We start from the raw sequence: 18,069 nt of genomic DNA, 5'->3' as shown, positions 1-18,069 counted from the left end.
AAGGGTTTGTGATTTCCTACTAAGTGCATCCGCCACCACATTGGCTTTGCTTAAATGGTATTGGATAGTGCCGGATAGAGGGGTTAAAACTGTGCTCAACTTCTGCTCCAGGACTGCTTAGTTATTTAGCTTAAACTAAGTTGTATTGATTTGTCCTCTAATAGTATCCACCTTACACAATGGTATAAATCAATTCCGATTTAGTTAATATAAAGTCCAAAGTGTATATAAGGACCCAGTGAAAATCAAACTCGAGCTTATACTTCTAGAAATAGAGAGATGCAACTATTTCCATATACTTCGGCCCAAGATTCTGTACTCCAAAAATTTTGGGTTGAATGACACAAGGCTGTACTACTTTGCTTACCTGGCTGTTCCTATGAGGACTTTCACTTCCGATCCTCCACTACCTAACTCAGCTTTAGAATGAATTGAAATATTGATGGAATCCCTACTATTCACTCCCAATAACGGAGGGGACATTTAGGGACCCATTACTCCACTCATATCTATTGTTGAGCAAAGTTTTGTCGAATCCTTCAGTTCCAGTTCCTTTTAGTTCTTGACTGCACTTGGCTACACTAACACCCGATATAATATTGTTCATCAACTTAAATTGCTAGATCTATCATTCTCTTCCAACTACATGATATAATCCATACCTCCTAGCATCCGTCCTAAATTATCCTTTCTAGATATCCATCGGTTCGTGGGTGTATAGACATATCGAGATTCAACTACGTGCCTATATATATATATATATTTTTTCACCGTCCCTTCAGAATCTAGACACAAATCTTGGGTTTCCTACTGGACAAGGTCCCTAAACGTATCAGGCCCATACACCAAGCCAATCCCAGCATTCTTGGTAGATTTACCACCAAGTCCTAAAAATGGCTCTCCTGAGAGACATGTGGGGCCATAGGCTTACCTAAGGGTACTTAGGACCAATACTCAAAATTTCTAGGTGGTTCCCAAAGAAAGCCCGGGCCAATCACTAAGGCCACAAGAAAAAATGAAAGATAATTTCCCCTAATCATTAGCCTACGTAACAAGTCTTGCGGAAAGTCTCTCACCGATGACTAGCTTACGCAAGTTGGAATTACAACTAACGACCGTGGGTGACTAAATTGAGTCGTAAACTCTAAAATCAATAATGCGTGCACAGGTGATAGGTATAGACATAAGGTACCTGTCACTGCGCCTGATGATGACTCTGCCTCATCTGCAGGCATGTTGAATACACTCCCCTGGGGTTGCATGGGACCGATGGCCTGCAGGTTTGGCACATACACGGGCTTCTGTACGAGCAAGTCTTGGACATATGCCCCCGCTTGTTGCAGATCGTAGCAACGAATGCCCAGGTGATGAGTTTGAGGTGTTTGTGAAAAGGCTCAGGTGAGCTTTTCTTTTGTATAAATTAGCTATTTGCTAATCCATCTCAATGTGTAAGCTTCTTCCCGTTCCTATACCTGCTTATGGTATGATTCACTATTCAAAATGTTATTCGTAATGTTCCTAACCACAATTTTTCTTCTTTTTTTTTTTTTTTTTTTTTTTTTATTTTTTATTTTTTATTTTTTATTTATTTATTTATTTATTTATTTATTTATTTATTTTTATAGACCAAGGGCCCCAATTTTTTATTGGTATTGGTGTATCTTGAAGTCGTTGGGCTTATGCAACAGCAATCCTATAATGTATAAATTTTCCTAATATATACAATAGCTCTTTATGGTTAGGCTAATCCCAGTTATCATTATATTTTACATCATTGTCCATGACTTTACCCTCATAAACCTTAGTATATATCCTTTTTCTTTTTCTTTTTTTTGTTAACTCCTAGGGTTTAGTATGTAGTTTCTCATCTTTTCTTCATTTCTAAACTGGTTTATGTTCTATAGAAGTCTCCTACCTTTATTTGTATTATCAAAGCATTGTTCTATCAGCAAAATTTATATATTCTCCCTTGTTGTACTGATTCTTGTTTATGGTTAAGGCTTTTAATATTTAACCCTAATTTAGAGTAAATCGGGTCGTGTGAACACTGAGTTAGTCCATGAGGTAGAGCATCACGCTCCGATACCAAGTCATCACACCCCCATCCCCGAACCACGGAAATGCAACCGGAGCATACAACTACGCTCTCCAACCACCGTAATCACCGATGCAAGACCCAAGACTTACTCATTCACAACGACGATAATAGGTAAAAAAGAAAGGATTAATATTAATAACATCAGAGTTAGCAGAAGCTAGGTGATAGCATATAAAATATCATCTATTCAAGTTTACCCCTTCAAGTACAATTCGTTCTAATCAGGACCTATGTATTACCTACTATATAAATAATACATCTATCATGAAAGGAATCAAAAGAATACACCTGTAATAAAAAAAATGAATAATCAAGTGCATCAAAAGATGGCCACTAGCCAAGAATCACTGTTCCCTCATGGAACACATCTGACAGTAGCACTCCGGTCCATGATCCTCATACTCCGAAGTCCACCACTCTTCATGACCTTCTTCAGGAGTCTTGAACTCCGTGCCGTCCTGCTCGAATGTACCTGCATCAACTAAAAAATATGTTTCCTCGAGGAGTGAGCTCCAACTGAGCCCAATGAGTGGCTAAGCCACACAAGCATACACAATAATAATAATGAATGGGGTTGACTGCAAACCATACATGATGGACGGATACCAAGGTGTCCCATACCACCAAGGTAGACCGCACATCACATACAATTTGCAATCATGCTATATGAATGAATGATGATGTATAGTTTTATTGTTATCCACCTAACACACAACTAAGTCAGGTATAGTACTATAGCAACACTTTAGGTAGCATCCCCGACATCGGTACCATAAACGGATGGTATACCGGCGATGACAAACCCGAGTCGCGCTGGAAGCCTGCTGTACCGGTCTCCACCAAGAGATATACGCAAACCCCGAAGTCAAATCCTGTCCTGGCGTTCGGCCCAAAATACGGTTGGCGCCCGAACTTCCCGGGTGGGTATACCCGAATAACGGTCGGAACCCACAGATTTGACCGACACCTAACCCCCTGTCGGTAAGGGTCATAGTACTGGGTAAACATTTATCCTAGCCAATCCACCTATTGTATGAGTGAGGTACGCATGTGCATAGGCCAGAGGCCGAGTCCATAGATACCAAAATACGGTCGGCCGGCTATCCTCTCGCCCCTCTAGTCCATACGTACGTATACAAGTACGAGATGTGAATGCCGAAGGCAGTCGGTCGGTCACCATCCCGTTTCCACCTAATGCAATGGACAACTCTAATGCAATTTCAAGTACGGCAATCTCAAGCCCAGCACCCACCGGCACTTGGATCCCGCTTCCGAAGCCCTAGATCTACATGCCATGAGTGAGTCCATATTATGGAATCCCCAGGTCCAGCACCAACCGGCACCCGAGTCCCATAACTAAATCCAATACCATTCGCACCATAGTGCAATAAAATAAATAATATCGCAAGACAAGAATGTAAAGTCCTATCAACATCTAAACATTTATATCGTCCTATATCTTACCAATAATTATATATTATAGCACACATGCATGAATGACATTCGCAAGACACGACACACAAACATTCCATAAATTAAGACGTTTGTTTAACTCACTCACATGATTCTCAGTCAATCGTCAGTACGGAGCTCTTCAAATCGGCGTTCGATGCCAAGTACACTGTCCCACGTACTAATACGCCCCCGAGCCGGGTCAGTCAACCTAAAGAGAGTGTACAACGTGGGGAGAGATTAGTGCCTTAGGGCTAGAAGAGTTGGCCCCCATAAGTTATCAAACAAGGCTAAAATAGGGGACCGGCACATACAGCAAGGCTATATCATGTGCCTGTCCATGTGCCTGTCCATGTGCCTGTCCCTCTCGGACTTTCCCACCGGCAGATCTAGGTTCTCAGGGACTGGCACTTGCATGTGCCTGTCCATGTGCCTGTCCCTCTCGGACCTCCCACCGGCAGATCTTTCCAGGGACTGGCACTTGCATGTGCCTGTCCATGTGCCTGTCCCTCTCAGACTTCCCACCGGGAGATCTAGTTTCTCAGGGACTGGCACTTGCATGTGCCTGTCCACATGCGAGTCTTGCTGTTCATGCCATTCCGAGAATGGTTTTGCAGCCCCAAAGTCTTGGGCTAAAATGGGGTATTCTTAGGGGTTTTTTAGGGGTCTCTTTGGCCATGAGAACAACTCCAACCAAGGTGCCATAGCACACACCCAACATGGGTTTGTAAACCCCACGATCGATTAGGTTTTCCTCCATTAAAATACATATGGAAAGAAAACTCATGGGTTTGGGTATTGGGGTTTTAAAAGGGTCTTTAATCAATGTTATTTAACACCCCTCAAACCCACACATCTACGGTCTTCCATGAGGGTTGGTAAAACCCATAAATGGAGGTAAATCCCCAACTTTGGGTTCATAAATGGAGAAGGGTGAATGGGTTTAAGGTAGGGTTAGGTGCTTCATAGTTAAACATCAAGGATTTGCCATTAATGGCTCTTCTAATTGAGTAGATGGAGCACTCAAGGTGTGCTCAACCGATTCAAACCCTAGGTAATAGAATTAGGGAAAGAGAGATGGAGAGAGAGAGAGAGAGAGAGAGAGAGAGAGAGAGAGAGAGACTCACCAAGGGTTGATGATGATAGCTTGTGCTCCACCATACTTCTCCCTTCTCCTTCCTTCTTCCTCTTCTTCTTTCTTCTTCTTTCTTCTTCTTCTTTCTTCTTCTCTTTCTTCTTCTTTCTTTTTCTCCTCTCCTCTCCACGATTTAGGATTGAAATGTGAGGTGAATAGTAGTTTTGGGTCTTTAATAACCCATCTAGGCATTAGGTCTTGTTTGGTTAGTCTCAAGTCCTTAGGTCCATTTGTTTAGGAGCTTGTTTTGTTAGGTATAAGCCCAAGGTCTAGTTTAAGTCATTGGGCCATTGGATCCACTTGGGCCCATGGCCCATGGCCCATGTCCTAAGTTCTAGTTACAATTAGAAAGAGACTAAGCTCCTAAGCCCAAGCCCATTCTAGTTCTTATGCTTATTAATGGTCATGCATAGGCATGAATTATTCGGATAGTGACTTACTCCCAATCATCGCTAAGTGGATAAGGGCGATTCAGGTGCGGGCCCCGCGGATCCCTATCATAAGGGAATTCCAAGAATATGCTTTCGTGGACGATTTTCCCCCTTTCTCTGATGCTGGATCTTTTCTCGAGGACTTCCCCTGTTTCGCGGTCGACAATCTCGTGTGATGGCTTGAGTATTATGACCCACAGTTCACGAGCGTACTCCACTCTTGGTTCTACACAAAAGGTTTAAACCAGACCGGTGGTCAGATCGCATTTCAAATCGGGTTTTGGGCACGGATTTAACAAAACATGTTGGCATATTGGTAGCAGCGGTTCAGTAGTTGCGGCATGGTCGTCACTGGGTCAGCGCGAGCGATTTCACCAGGTCATGGTTGGTGACCCCATTGTGCAAGGCGTTAAAGGCCATTGCGTCGTCCAGGTCCTTGATCTCCCGGCTCTCCATGTTGAAGCGGGTGATATAATCTCTGATGGACTCATCAGAGCACTGCTTCACAGCCAACAAGTTGGTTATGGTCTTCTTCTGCTTTACACTGCTCTGGAAGCGGTTGACAAAGGCTTTGGCCAACTCTGTGAAGCTTCGAATCGAGTTAGGCTTCAATTTGGCGAACCACAATGCCACGGGCCCCTTGAGAGAGGTAGGGAAAGATCGGCAGGATACTACATCAGACCCACCATAGACTATCATCATGGCATTGAAGTAATTGATGTGGTCGTTGGGATCGCCCTTCCCATCATAAGCCTCAAACGTAGGGGGTTTAAAACCCTTGGGAAGCTCTGCTCTCATGGGTTCCCTCGTAAGGGGATGTTGGTTCGGTCTGAATCTTTCTTCTGGGGCTGTTCCCCTCTCCAGGGCCATAATTTTTGTGTTCATCTCTCTGAGCTTACAGTCAAGCTTGCTTTCTTCGACCTGGTTTTTTATGATGTTCGTGCGTGTACGACGTGCATTTAACTCATCCCTCAGATCTGGACGGGGTAACCTTGGTGGGTCTACTGATCAGTGCGTATGTCTGAGGCCCTGGAATGAGTCCTTTTAGATCGGCTGTGAGTTCTCCTGCCGGTGGAAATTGATTGATCTTCCTCGCGAGGGGACCCGCTCCGGGTAGGCAGGTTCCCAGTACGCACTGTTCCTAGAGGAGGTAGCTCTTGCCTGGATGGGTGTGATGACCCTGCTTTACTTCCTGATGCTCGTACGTTGTCTCTCGCTATCCTCGGATTCTCCCGGGCAGTTCTTGGGAGTACCAGAGGCAGCAACGGTGCAGGGGGTGGTATTGGTGCCGGTGGGAGGCCTGTGGCCACGGCAGTGGCTGCCCTCAATGCTTGCACCTCACGAACTATATCCCTTAGGACCCCACTCTGGTTGAGAACTTGAAGTTGTAGGTCCTGGATTTGGCCGACATTGGCAGGCGCTCTAGGATCTGTCTTGGGGACAAATCCCTGGTGCATCGATGGCGGAGGTGGTAAAGCCTGAATACCGCGACTGGACTGGCCCTGATTCTGAGTCGCCGTTTGGTCAGCCTCCAATGTGGCAGAGGGTTGGGTTCTTGCCACTTCCCCTGTCACTGGTAGCTGAGGGTCGACGGATGCAGTTGCCGTTCGCCGCTGTTGGGTTTTCTTCCCTGCATTCCCACCACCGCCAGTGTTCTTCGTTGTCTAACGAGTCACCTGGTTTTCCACAGCTGGTGGGGCTTGAGTATTGGATGGAACGACATTGGGTTCTCCGGCCATGATCTCAAGTTCAATCAGATAGAGAGTCTAAGGCTTTGAGAATTATATCGTTCCCACAGACGGCGCCAAACTGTTGCGTCAAAAATCCTACTGGAGCGAGTTCTTCCTGCAAGACAAAGATTAGCAGTGGGTACCAGGAGTCGCCGGTGATCTCACTCCGATGCTTAAGTTAGATCTCTAAGCAATAGTTAATTCAATGAGTGTTTTGATAGGTTAGACGTGTGTTACCTCCCGTATTTAATGTAGTTGAGAGTTTGTGTTATGCTTGAATTGGAAAGCTGGAATTCTGGAGTGGAGTGAGACCGTTGGAGAGTGTAATTTGGAGATAACGTTTACCTGTTGCTTCCCGCGCGCCTGATTAGGCGTGACGAGGGCGAAAGTCTCGGACCCTGTTGGTCCATGATAGACTCATGGTGCCTTACGTAAGCCGCAGGGGTTATTCTCTTCTTTCTTAGTGTTATTCCAAGATGACGAGTTACGCGCCCCTAGCGCAAGGCGGGGTGCGTGTTCACGATTCGATGAGCTGAAGGCCCTGACCTGGCTTGACGACCACAATAGCTCTTTCTTATAGAGCCCGTTTCCATATCCCAACAACTATGTTCACACATCCCTAGGCTACCTAACAAGGATGGGGGAACGTATACCAAGGGGGTCTTTAACAAACCCTATGATCAATACGCGTACTTTTAGTGAGTGGGTTTTGGGCGTTGTTTGGGCTTGCTCATTACTTATACATATATTATTCATGTTATTGCATCCTCATCAAGCATGTTGCATAATTGCATATTCTTCGTCTTAATTGTGAATTGATATGATTGTGATTTGTAATTTGCCTCATCCTGTATCGGGTTACGGTGCCGAGTGTACCGGTATCGAAACCCCGAAAATGTCTCTGAACTTTAATTGCTTATCATATTGGCCTGTATGTGTCGTATCGTGCTGGTACCCGGGCGCTAGATGGAATGGGACGTTGACACACCCAGAATACCTCTCGAGATGATAGGATTTGCATGTAGTATATCTATGGCTAGGTTTTATTTTCCTTATGCTACGACCCTTACCAGCAGGTGTTTAGGTGTTGGATGATCAGGGCTCCTTGCTGCCTACAGGGGAGAGAGGTCAAGTCAAGGATGACCACTGATAATCGGGGTCTGCCTCTGGGTGGTTTTGGTGGCTTCGACTGGCATGGGCCCCATAATGATAATTGAGGATTCATTGTGGCGATAATATAAGTGACCCATAGTATCTCCCGAGTTGTCATAGTAGCATATACCATTGACTTAGACTGTGTGTTAGGTGAAAAATCTATAAACAGTTACATTCATTATGGACTATGTGTGAATTGTGTGTTTGTGCATTCCCCATCCCCTCACTGGCTAAGTGGAGCTAACTCCCCTTGTGCACACTCTCACACTCTTTTAGATTATGATGCAGATGGTAGATACTTTCCTGGTCTTGAAGTCCAGTCTACGAGATACGAAGATATTGGTACCGAGGAACCAGAGGCTGTGTCGAAGGAATACAGCGATGGATGTCCTTGTGATGATTGTGCCTATGGGCCGTGCTGATTGTTGGGACTTGGTACCTTTTGATTATTTTGGAGCTTCAGTCCATGTATAAACATTCATGTTATTTTGGGGCTTTAGCCCTTGGGTTTAAAGCCCTTAAACTTCCTAGTGTACTTGCTTAGCAAAGTACTAACTAGGCCTTGTGATGTCTTTGGCATTAATTTCACATCCTTAAAACCCTAAGATGATCCTAGACCTAGAATGGTTAAATGAATCCTTTTAATCCTCCAAGGTAAGAAATGTAACTTGGGTTCATGACCTAAGAGACCTTAGGATAGCTCTCCCCTAGCCTTTAAAGCCCTTAGAACCCAAAGGAATGAATCGGGGAAGCTCAAACCTTCAAAAACTGAGTTTTACCTTGAATGGATTCACCCATGAACCTTGGCATCGGGCCTTCGTTCGAGAATCCGTTCAGCAGTTTAAGGTTTAAAATTTGAATTTTAGCTTGAACGGATTCACCAACGGCCCCAGGGTCCTGCCTCTGTTCGAGAATCCGTTCAACCCATTTTACCCCTTTCTATTCGGAATTTCCATTACTGAGAACGGAACCACGAAAGGACTTCTGCCTCCATTCGAGAATCCTTTCAAGGTTTTTGTGTTGTCCTGAGTGGCAGCTTGTGGGGACTCTTTGTGGGACTCACCTATACCTTTTAACACTTTATTTGCGCATCCCTAGGCTAATTAACAAGGACGGAGGAACTTATACCAAGGCGGCCTTTAACAAACCCTACGATTGATATGCATACTTTTGGTGAGTGGGTTCTAGGCGTTGTTTGGGCTTGCGTATTACTTATACAGATATTATTCATGTTATTGTATCCTCATCATTCATGTTGCATAATTGCATATTCTTTATCTTGATTGTAAATTGATATAATTTTGATACGTGATTTGCCTCATCTTGTATCAGGTTATGGTACCGGGTGTACTGGTACCAAAACCCTAGAAATGTCTCTGAACTTTTATTGCTTGAAATATTGCCCTATATGTGCCGCATCGTGCTGGTACCTGAGTACTAGATGGAATGGGATGTTGATGCACTTGGAATACCTCTTAAGATGATAGGATTTACATGTAGTATATTTGTGGCTAGGCTTCATTTTTCTTATACTACGACCCTTACCAACAGGGGTTTAGGTGTTGGGTGATCAGTACTCCTTGCTGCCTGTGGGGGAGAGAGGCCAAGTCAGGGATGACCATTAATCATCAAGGTCTGCCTCTGGGTGGTTTTGGTGGCTTCGACCAGCGCGGGCCCCCTAGTAACAATTGAGGATTCATTGTGACGATAACATAAGTGACCCACAGTATCTCCCGAGTTGTCATAGTAGCATATGCCATTGACTTAGAGTGTGTGTTAGGTGGGAAATCTACTAACATTTACATTCATCATGGACTATGTGTGAATTGTGTATTTATGCATGCCCCATCCCCTCACTGGCTCAGTGGCGCTAACTCCCCTTGTGCACATTCTTTTAGATGATGATGTAGATGGTGGACACTTCGTTAGTCTTGAAGTCCAGTCTGCAGGAGACGAAGATATTGGTACCGAGGAACCAGAGGTTGTGTTAGAGGCACACGATGATGGATGTCCTTGTGATGATTGCACCTATGGGCCGTGGTGATTGTTGGGACTTGGTCCCTTTTGATTATTTTGGGGCTTCAGCCCTTGTGTAAACATTCAATTCATGTTATATCATTTTGTAGTTACTTGATGGTCATAGGGAGATGTGTAAACTACAGTATTTATTACCCTTTAGCCGGTGAACCTCATGTAACTATTAACTATACGCTTCCGCCTATTTCTGATCCATTTGAAATATTATATTCCTTTCTTCGCATTTTGATGTTAATGTATTTTAATGTTGGTTTATTGACTGTGGCTTGGGACACTGTACCTATGATCTTAGAGGCTTATTTGGATGACATGTGTCGTCCTAGTCACCCCTTTTATTATACTTTATTCCTGTCTGGAATGAGCTTTTTCTGTTACGCTGATAGTCTCCAGTAAAGAAGGGGCATGTGAGTTGATGGTGGAGGAGAGGTTCTCAAGACAATCAAGACTTTCTTTGCCTTCAGATGATAAGTCAGGATCAGAAAGGAGGACTCCAATTGCTTCATTCACCTCAGGTATTCTGTTTTGGGTAACTAGTTCTTGCACTGATCTTCCTTTAACAGTTGAGAGAACCTCCCGAGCTTTTTCTATTTCTGAAGCAGTCGGAGGGGCAGGTAATTCCGAGAGAACCTTTCTTGGAGAGTCTTCTTAAGGAGGATCATCAAACGCGTCTAGTTTTGAAAGCATTTCGTCAAGGTCTAGATCTGTTACAGCAGGCTTTGATACGAATAAGAAGTAAGGCATAGACCTTATGATTTGATATTCTGTCAGAGTATGAATTAAGTTTTAAGTTCTTTTACCAAAGATAGAATGCTTTTCTGAGGGCTCGGAGACGCAGTGATAGTGCTTGAAGGGTTAGGATGATTTGTGGTAGTGAGCTCGTCTGAAGCTTTTCCTTTCTGAAGACTGGCAGACGTTGCTTGGGCTTTAAATCCTGTTGGTTGAGTCGTTGTATTCAACCCTTCAGAGCTATTCTTTTCTGATCTTTTGGACGATTCCGAGATAGTTTGGAGGCTTAGTTTAATCATCCTTTCAGCCTCTTCAGCCTTTTTCTAGGGCTTACATGGTTGTGATCGAGTACGGGCAGCCACCGAAGTAGTTGGAACTAGAGCAGCTGTTGGTTTTTTCTGTCTTGTTTTTCTTACTTCGCTTCAAAGGTCGATTTTCTTCAGGGTCATCGTCTTTGTGATCAGATGTATCAGGAGGAGCTAGCTTTGGAAGTGCATCTGTAAGAAATCTATTATTGGATGGTTAGACCTGGAAAAGTAGTCTACGATGAAGAAGGATAAATGAATACCAATGAAAGGCACATACGTGACTATGTTGACATATCGCCTTAATTGACCGAATTCGTGATCATTAGCTTGTTATCCACAGTATGATGTCTTCAGAAGGGTTAAAGGCATGGCGGTTGACTACATCTGCTATGCCAAAAGAGGCATTGGGTAATAGTGGTTGTTTTTCCATCAGCTGAGCAAATTCTTTGGTGAAATGCTTCACCTTTTATGCTTCGGCTTGCATTTTCGGGGCAAGCAAAAGATAGTCAAAGCGTCTTGCAGTTTCTAAGGTCTCAATTGCTTTTTTATGTCTTCCTTCCATTATTCTTCAGTTAGGGTGATATTCTACTTTGAAGAACTTTTCATAATTGATTATCTATTGATAGGGAGAAATATCTTTGGTTTTTTCTTTTCCTTCCTTTGGGGACTTCTTTTTCTTCTGTATGCCAGAAATAGAGTCAGCATTAGTCTCCTTGCTTGGTTCAGAAGTCGTGGAATTTCGGTCAACAAAATCATCATCACGACGTGAGATGTAATAGTCAGACCACCATTTGGAAAAATTGATAGTAACTGAAGAATTGAGGTTAGAATTATGATAGAACTAGGAACTTGAGGTCAGTAAGCTTTTGAATGAATGCTTTCCTCCTTGAGTATCTTTGTTCTTTCCAAGTTTCCATAAGAGATGGAATAATAGCAAGGATGAGGGACTGCTTGGATTAGACCGAATTGTCTTGCAAGGCATTGAGGATTGTAAGTTTCTACCCCACACATGTTATTATTTGCATTTTTAAGAGTAATCCCATGGTGCAGGTCATGACATACCAGGAATCGTGCCCATAAAAAAGAGTCGGATAATGGCTCGATCATGGCTGCCGCAAGCCAGGGAGGAATCTGACCAAGATCATAAGGGATGAAAGGTCATATGATCGATCTTCAGGCAGCTCAAAGAAAAAGTCATAGTACTGATGAAGGGACGTTGGAATGGAAGCTGCTATGTATATGTATGAGAAACCTAATACTGGGTATCGATCAGTACTTTTCAAAGAATAGATTTCTGGAAAATAGATTCTTAACCATAATTGCAAGACTCAGAATGGCCCTCCACCGCGGGTAAAGTTTGATTTCACCAAGTCATTACATCCTCTGTAAAAGGATGATAGGACAAAAGAGTCTAAGTCAACAGGTTATTCATCTGCTATGGCATTCGCAAATCGGCTTTAGTACAGATCAGGTATTTGCAAATCCAAGAAATCAAGAAAACCACGTATTCTTTGTGAGAGACAGGACCTCAGTTTGTCTATGTTGCTTTAGATAGTGGGAATAGCCAGACTTTTTGTGAAATCTAGACCATGTTCTTCAGACGAACCAACAGAAGCTCCATTAAACTCTTCACCTTTGGATTTAGGGCCAAAAAGAGCACTTATGTTGAGTAGGGTTGGACTCATCATTCCACAACTAAAATGGAATGAGTTTGTGGAACGAGACCAAAAACTTAAAGCTGCTTGAAGAAGGGGATGGTCGACTGGGATGGAGAGTTTTGAGAAATGAATGGCTTGAGTGATACCCAACTCATCCTAGGGTTTTGATTTTGGGCTTGCTGCAATCCCACAGGGGGTTCCAATAGGGCTAAAGATGGTTGAAAGCTTTTGGATTTGCCTCATGTAATTGAGAGTGTGAGTAACGAAAGAGTATATCTTCATCCTCATGTGCAGGGAAGTTTGGTATGATAGCAGAGGCGATGGAAAGAGTTGGGCCTAGAATGAAATGCGAAGAAGAAAGGATAAGTACCTGGGTTTGGACGTGAGGAGGTAGTTTCTCATGCTTTTGACGAAATTCTTCTTCTAATTTTTAGTATAGGGGCTTGAGTGGAGGGAACTCATGTAAAGCAGCCTTGAGAGACGCCATTAGCAAAATAGGTTTTTTCTTCTGCAAGAGAGAGCTTGAAGACGAAGTGGTAAAGGCAAAAGGGTTTTTATTTTCAAGATTTGTGAAGGAAGAATCCTAAAAGGAAGTGGGTTTGGGTTTTTCAGAATGCATCATTACGTTTCTTGGAAGTCTACGAGAAAGACGTGACGTTTTGAATTCAGATGCTAACGTGTTGCTTTTGAGGGTTTAAATTATTTTAAATACAAGAAAGTGGCAGTAACCACCAAAAGTGAAGATTTGACCTCAAATAGAACAGGTACAATCTCCAGTGACTGATATCCTATCAATCAACAGATGTGAGTTGCATTAGTTACACCTATTTTTCGGTCAATCATGACTGATATGTTGATGGTAGGGTAGCGATTAAGTATTTCGGTCAGGATGACTGTTGATGAAAGGGGGAGCTTTGACCAAATTAAGGATCGGTAAATTGGGGTCAGTAACATAAGTAACATGAGACGGGTGTAACTGCCCTTGAAATGAGGTCTCATTAATTGCCTCCACAAAGAAGTTAGGAAGTATTTAAAGGAAAAGTCAATAAGGAAGAGCATCATCAACAATTATGATAACCAATTCACATGAAATGTGTTTGTTTTCATTTTACTTTTCTTCTTGTTTTTCCTCCTGATTTCAACAGAAGTGTTGATCAGTTGAGTTTACTTCCTTTGCAACTTTTCTTCTAGTTAATAAAAGCAATTTTAGTTTCAGTCGTTTGTTAGATTGTTCTTTCTGTAATTCTGCTTTATAATTCTACTTGGTGTAAAGTGTTGGATATGTGTGTCCATCAAATCAGGTTCGATCCGGTTCAATCCGATTTACCTTTGTATTGAACTTTTATATATTTTAGTTTAATATTATCACATGCGATATAAATTTTTTGAGCATTATGTGTCCATAAGTTATACTTACAATGGTAGTCACGACTAGGGTTTGGGCTTGGCACCCTTATCATATGGTCGTCGCATTGGGTATGCCTAGACATGTGATGTCAGGGTACCAATGCGAGTACTCACATGTTGATGTGTGTATTGGCGAAGAATCTACTTTATCGATTCTCTCATGTATTATTGCCAGATGTAGGAAGGGATAGACATGTGTCACTAACACCCTTTTGCCTGAGGGAACCCTGTCACTGTAAAGTGTGACCGCATTCTTTGGTTCATCTATGACTGAGACTCAAACAAGTCAAAGTCGGTGTTCTGGGAATGCGTGAATGCTTTGTGAGTGAAGGAGTTACTCAACATGGTTACCACTGCCCAATTGGGGAACACCAAGATAGAGATTGTTTGTGTATGGTCGGATCAGAATCTGGATCCAGTGCCGTTTTGGAAATGGTTTTGCAAAAATCTATTTTACATAAAATAATAGATTATTTATAATTATTTGAACAAAGTGTTTTATCGAGTTTTGCGGGACCCGATCAAATGCACAAACACTCTTATATGGACATGTACTATGGATTGGGGTTTGGCAGTACATGTGTACATGCCCTAGATTCCATAATAATGGTGTTGATTAGTGGGGGGGTTGTATATGATAAATTGTTATCATATAGGGAGTTATTTGGAATTTGCTATTTTAATTGGTTCTTTATTTAATTATTGGATATGGTGCTAATTATAATTATCCATAAATATTAAATAAAGTAACTAATTAATACTTTCCCTATTAGATTTTGCTTTTTCATCAAGTAAAGGACTCTGAGATCAACAGATAAAGCTTATCTGAGATAAACAGATAAAGCCTATCTCAAATAAACAGATAAAGCCAATCAGGAGAGAGAGTGTTAGACTTTTATAGGGATTCTTCCCATCAGGGTTTTGGAAACCCATCTATAAATAGAAGCCAAAACGCAGGAGGGGTAGTAAGGCTTCCACGTTTTTCACTGCCACCCCCTCCCACGTTTTTGGCTCTCCCTCTCTCTCTCTTGTGATCTCTTCTTCTTGCTCTCTAGTTTTGAGAGCTAGGGTTTTAGAAACCCAAGTCTGGTTGGAGATACTTTCGGATTGGCTTGGAGAACCTTGGTAGCACCATTGGAGGTTCAGATCTGTTTGCTTGGAGTGCTTCTTGGAGGAAGAACCATTGCCTATTGGAGGAGCAACACTTGAGGTTCACCAGGTTAGCAATATTCTGCTCATTTCTTTTGATTGTTATTAATTTTTAATATTCATGGGATGCGAAAGAAACCCGAATCGATTTATTTTCGCTGCGCATTCGGGCATGGGATGGATCCCTCCCTCCATGTGATGGAACGGAGATGTTTGTTTTATTTCTATTCAGATCCCATAATTATGGGGAACATGAAATAATGAATTTTCCCAAGGATTTGTGGTGTGGAGTTCTCTATGGAGAAACCTGACAAGATATTCACAGATCGTGAAGGAGATTTTTCGAGTTCGTGAAGCTTGTAACCAAATCCGTACGAGATCTTCTTCCACTGCGTTCCCATCTCCATTCAGGTAACACCCTAACGGGTGGTGATTTATTTACCTTGGCATCAGAGCCTTTAGGATTTGAGAAGAGAATTCTTTTTGGGTGAGGTTTCTTGAGAGCCGCAACCAACGGCGATGCATGCTGCAATGGTAGTGCTCGTGCACCGCAGCTGGCTGCCACCGCTGCACAGAAACAACACCCGTGTTGCCGCTTCCATGCTGTTGGACCTTGCGCACGCCTGTTGTGATACCCTCCAGCCATTGCCGCTACAACACCCGCTTTTTATACTTTTTTTTTAAATAAAAAAAAGGGAGGAGTGAATCTTTTTTTTTTTTTTTTTTAATTTGGTTTTAAGGGTTGTCGGCCATTAAAGGCAGTAGTCCTTTAAAAACCTTGGCAGCAGGCTTAATGCCCAATGCCGCTCTCTTTAAAAGATAAAGGGTAAATATCATCCCACTCCTTTCTAAGTATCCACAATATCAAACCCCTCCCCCGGGTTTTGAATAATAATAATACCCTCCCCTACTTTTGAAAGATTCTACCAACCGTAACGTAATCTTTAAAAAACGCCATTAAGTGATGACGTGACATTTACAAATTTTCTAAAACTCCATAATACCCTTAATGTAATTTTATTCCAATTTTTTCCTCTTCAACCACAAAACCCCTTTTGCGTCTTCGCTAAGAAAACCTTCTGAAGAAGGTTTGATTTTGATTTTTCTTTCTTGAAAGAACAAAGCTGTAAGTGGATCGATTGGATTTAGGGTAAATTACATTTCACCCCCTGGTTTTTAAATGAAACTCAAATCACCCCTGGTTTTTGAAAATACTCATCCGTCCCCCTCTACCGTAACGATGTTAGTATGCTGTTAGTTATTGATGTGAAAGGACTATTTTACCGTTGTACTTAAACATTAAAATTAAATTTACAATACTAACCTCCAAAATCTATGTTTGGATGTCAAGGGTAGTTTAGGAATTTAAATTTATTTAACTGGCTGACATCATCACTTAACAGCATAAAACTAATGGTAGGGACTAATTTGTCATATTGGGGTCTAATACAAGGGTGATTTGAGTTTCGCTTGAAAACCAGGGGGTGACGTGTAATTTACCCTTGGATTTATTGGTTTTTATTTTTTAAGATCATTTGCAGAGTTGGGCCTTTTAATCATCGGATGGATCTGGCCATTAAGAAAGAGTGAAACAACTCATCAGCAAAGATCATGTAAAGCATAGGGATGTAAACGGATCGGATTCGGCTCGGATAGTGCTATATCCGCATCCGCATCGGATTAGTTTTCGAACGGATTCGGATAGTGCTAAATAGATACGAACACGGATACGGATACGGATCGGATATTTTATCTGTTTACATGTAAATACAGCTTTTCGGATAGCTATAGCCTATCTGTATCCGCATCTGTTTAACTTTCGGACGGATTCGGATAGTGCTAAACAGATACAGACACGGATTCAGAAATGGATTTTGGCTATCCATTTACACCCCTAGGAAAGCCCCTTTGATGTAATCAATTTGAAGTTTATAAACACTAATGGCTGTGAGATGCAATTGGAGTGAGAGATGAGAGGCCCAACGAAAGAGTAAGAGACTCAATCCATCAGATCTTCTTCCATCTTTGCTTTGTTTTCAGTCAACTTTTGTATGAGATTCTATTCTAAAATTTGAAGACCTGTTGAAGATCATTCAAAGGAAGAATAATAAATAGGCTGAAGTCCATGATTGATTGACGCCCAAGTTGTGGAGAATCTACTGCCATTCCTGCTACCTGGAAATCCTGCAGAATAGTCTATTCGAGCTGAGTTTTTGTTTTTTTTTTTTTAAGATAACTAACCAATAAAAATTGAAAAATAAAAAAACTCCAAGTCATCTGTTCCAGCAAATAAGAGTGACATAAAAAATCTAACCATGTCAACACTTGGCTCCATTGTTGGATCTGGAAGGTGAGGACGAGTACGATGGCAATAAGGATGCGAGAGGACTTGAGTTCGAGAAACGGGCGTGATCTAGACTTGGAAGATCCTGACCGTAAACAATATGAAATGCCGTCGACGGAGACGACACCTTCGGTGTCTGCTTCGTCGTTTAGGTCGTCTTCTTCAGGGAAAGGAGCTCAAAGAGATGGATCTTCTTGAAGGATTAATGGCTCTACCGAAGTAAAAGCAAGGGCAGAGGGAACAATGAGGAGAAATTCTGGTCTTCCATGATAGAACTTGAATATTATTAACCTTAATTATCTCTACACAATAGTAGAGTATATATACAAGAGATCACAATTAGTTAGGGATTACATCGTGTGAGATCTTTGGAGATCCATATGCAATAGGCAACTAGGGATTGCAAGTGTATTAGGAAAGATATTGCTCCCACATGTGA

The 18,069-nt window shown here is 42.2% G+C and overlaps 1 protein-coding gene across 1 annotated transcript; it reads right to left on the bottom strand.

Annotated features, from left to right (window-relative positions):
• Nucleotides 1-5,464: 5,464 nt before the first annotated feature.
• Nucleotides 5,465-5,986, bottom strand: LOC122648129. The gene has a single exon (XM_043841381.1). The coding sequence runs from the start codon at nt 5,984-5,986 to the stop codon at nt 5,465-5,467; it is 522 nt and encodes a 173-aa protein (XP_043697316.1).
• Nucleotides 5,987-18,069: the final 12,083 nt, after the last annotated feature.

This window comes from Telopea speciosissima, unplaced genomic scaffold, assembly GCF_018873765.1.
Source record: "Telopea speciosissima isolate NSW1024214 ecotype Mountain lineage unplaced genomic scaffold, Tspe_v1 Tspe_v1.0493, whole genome shotgun sequence".
Taxonomy (NCBI): domain Eukaryota; kingdom Viridiplantae; phylum Streptophyta; class Magnoliopsida; order Proteales; family Proteaceae; genus Telopea; species Telopea speciosissima.
This window is presented reverse-complemented; position numbering and strand designations above follow the sequence as displayed.

Excerpts from the sequence above, each read along its gene's own strand:
- LOC122648129 (XM_043841381.1), bottom strand. The coding sequence starts at position 5,986 with ATGGCCCTGGAGAGGGGAACAGCCCCAGAAGAAAGATTCAGACCGAAC.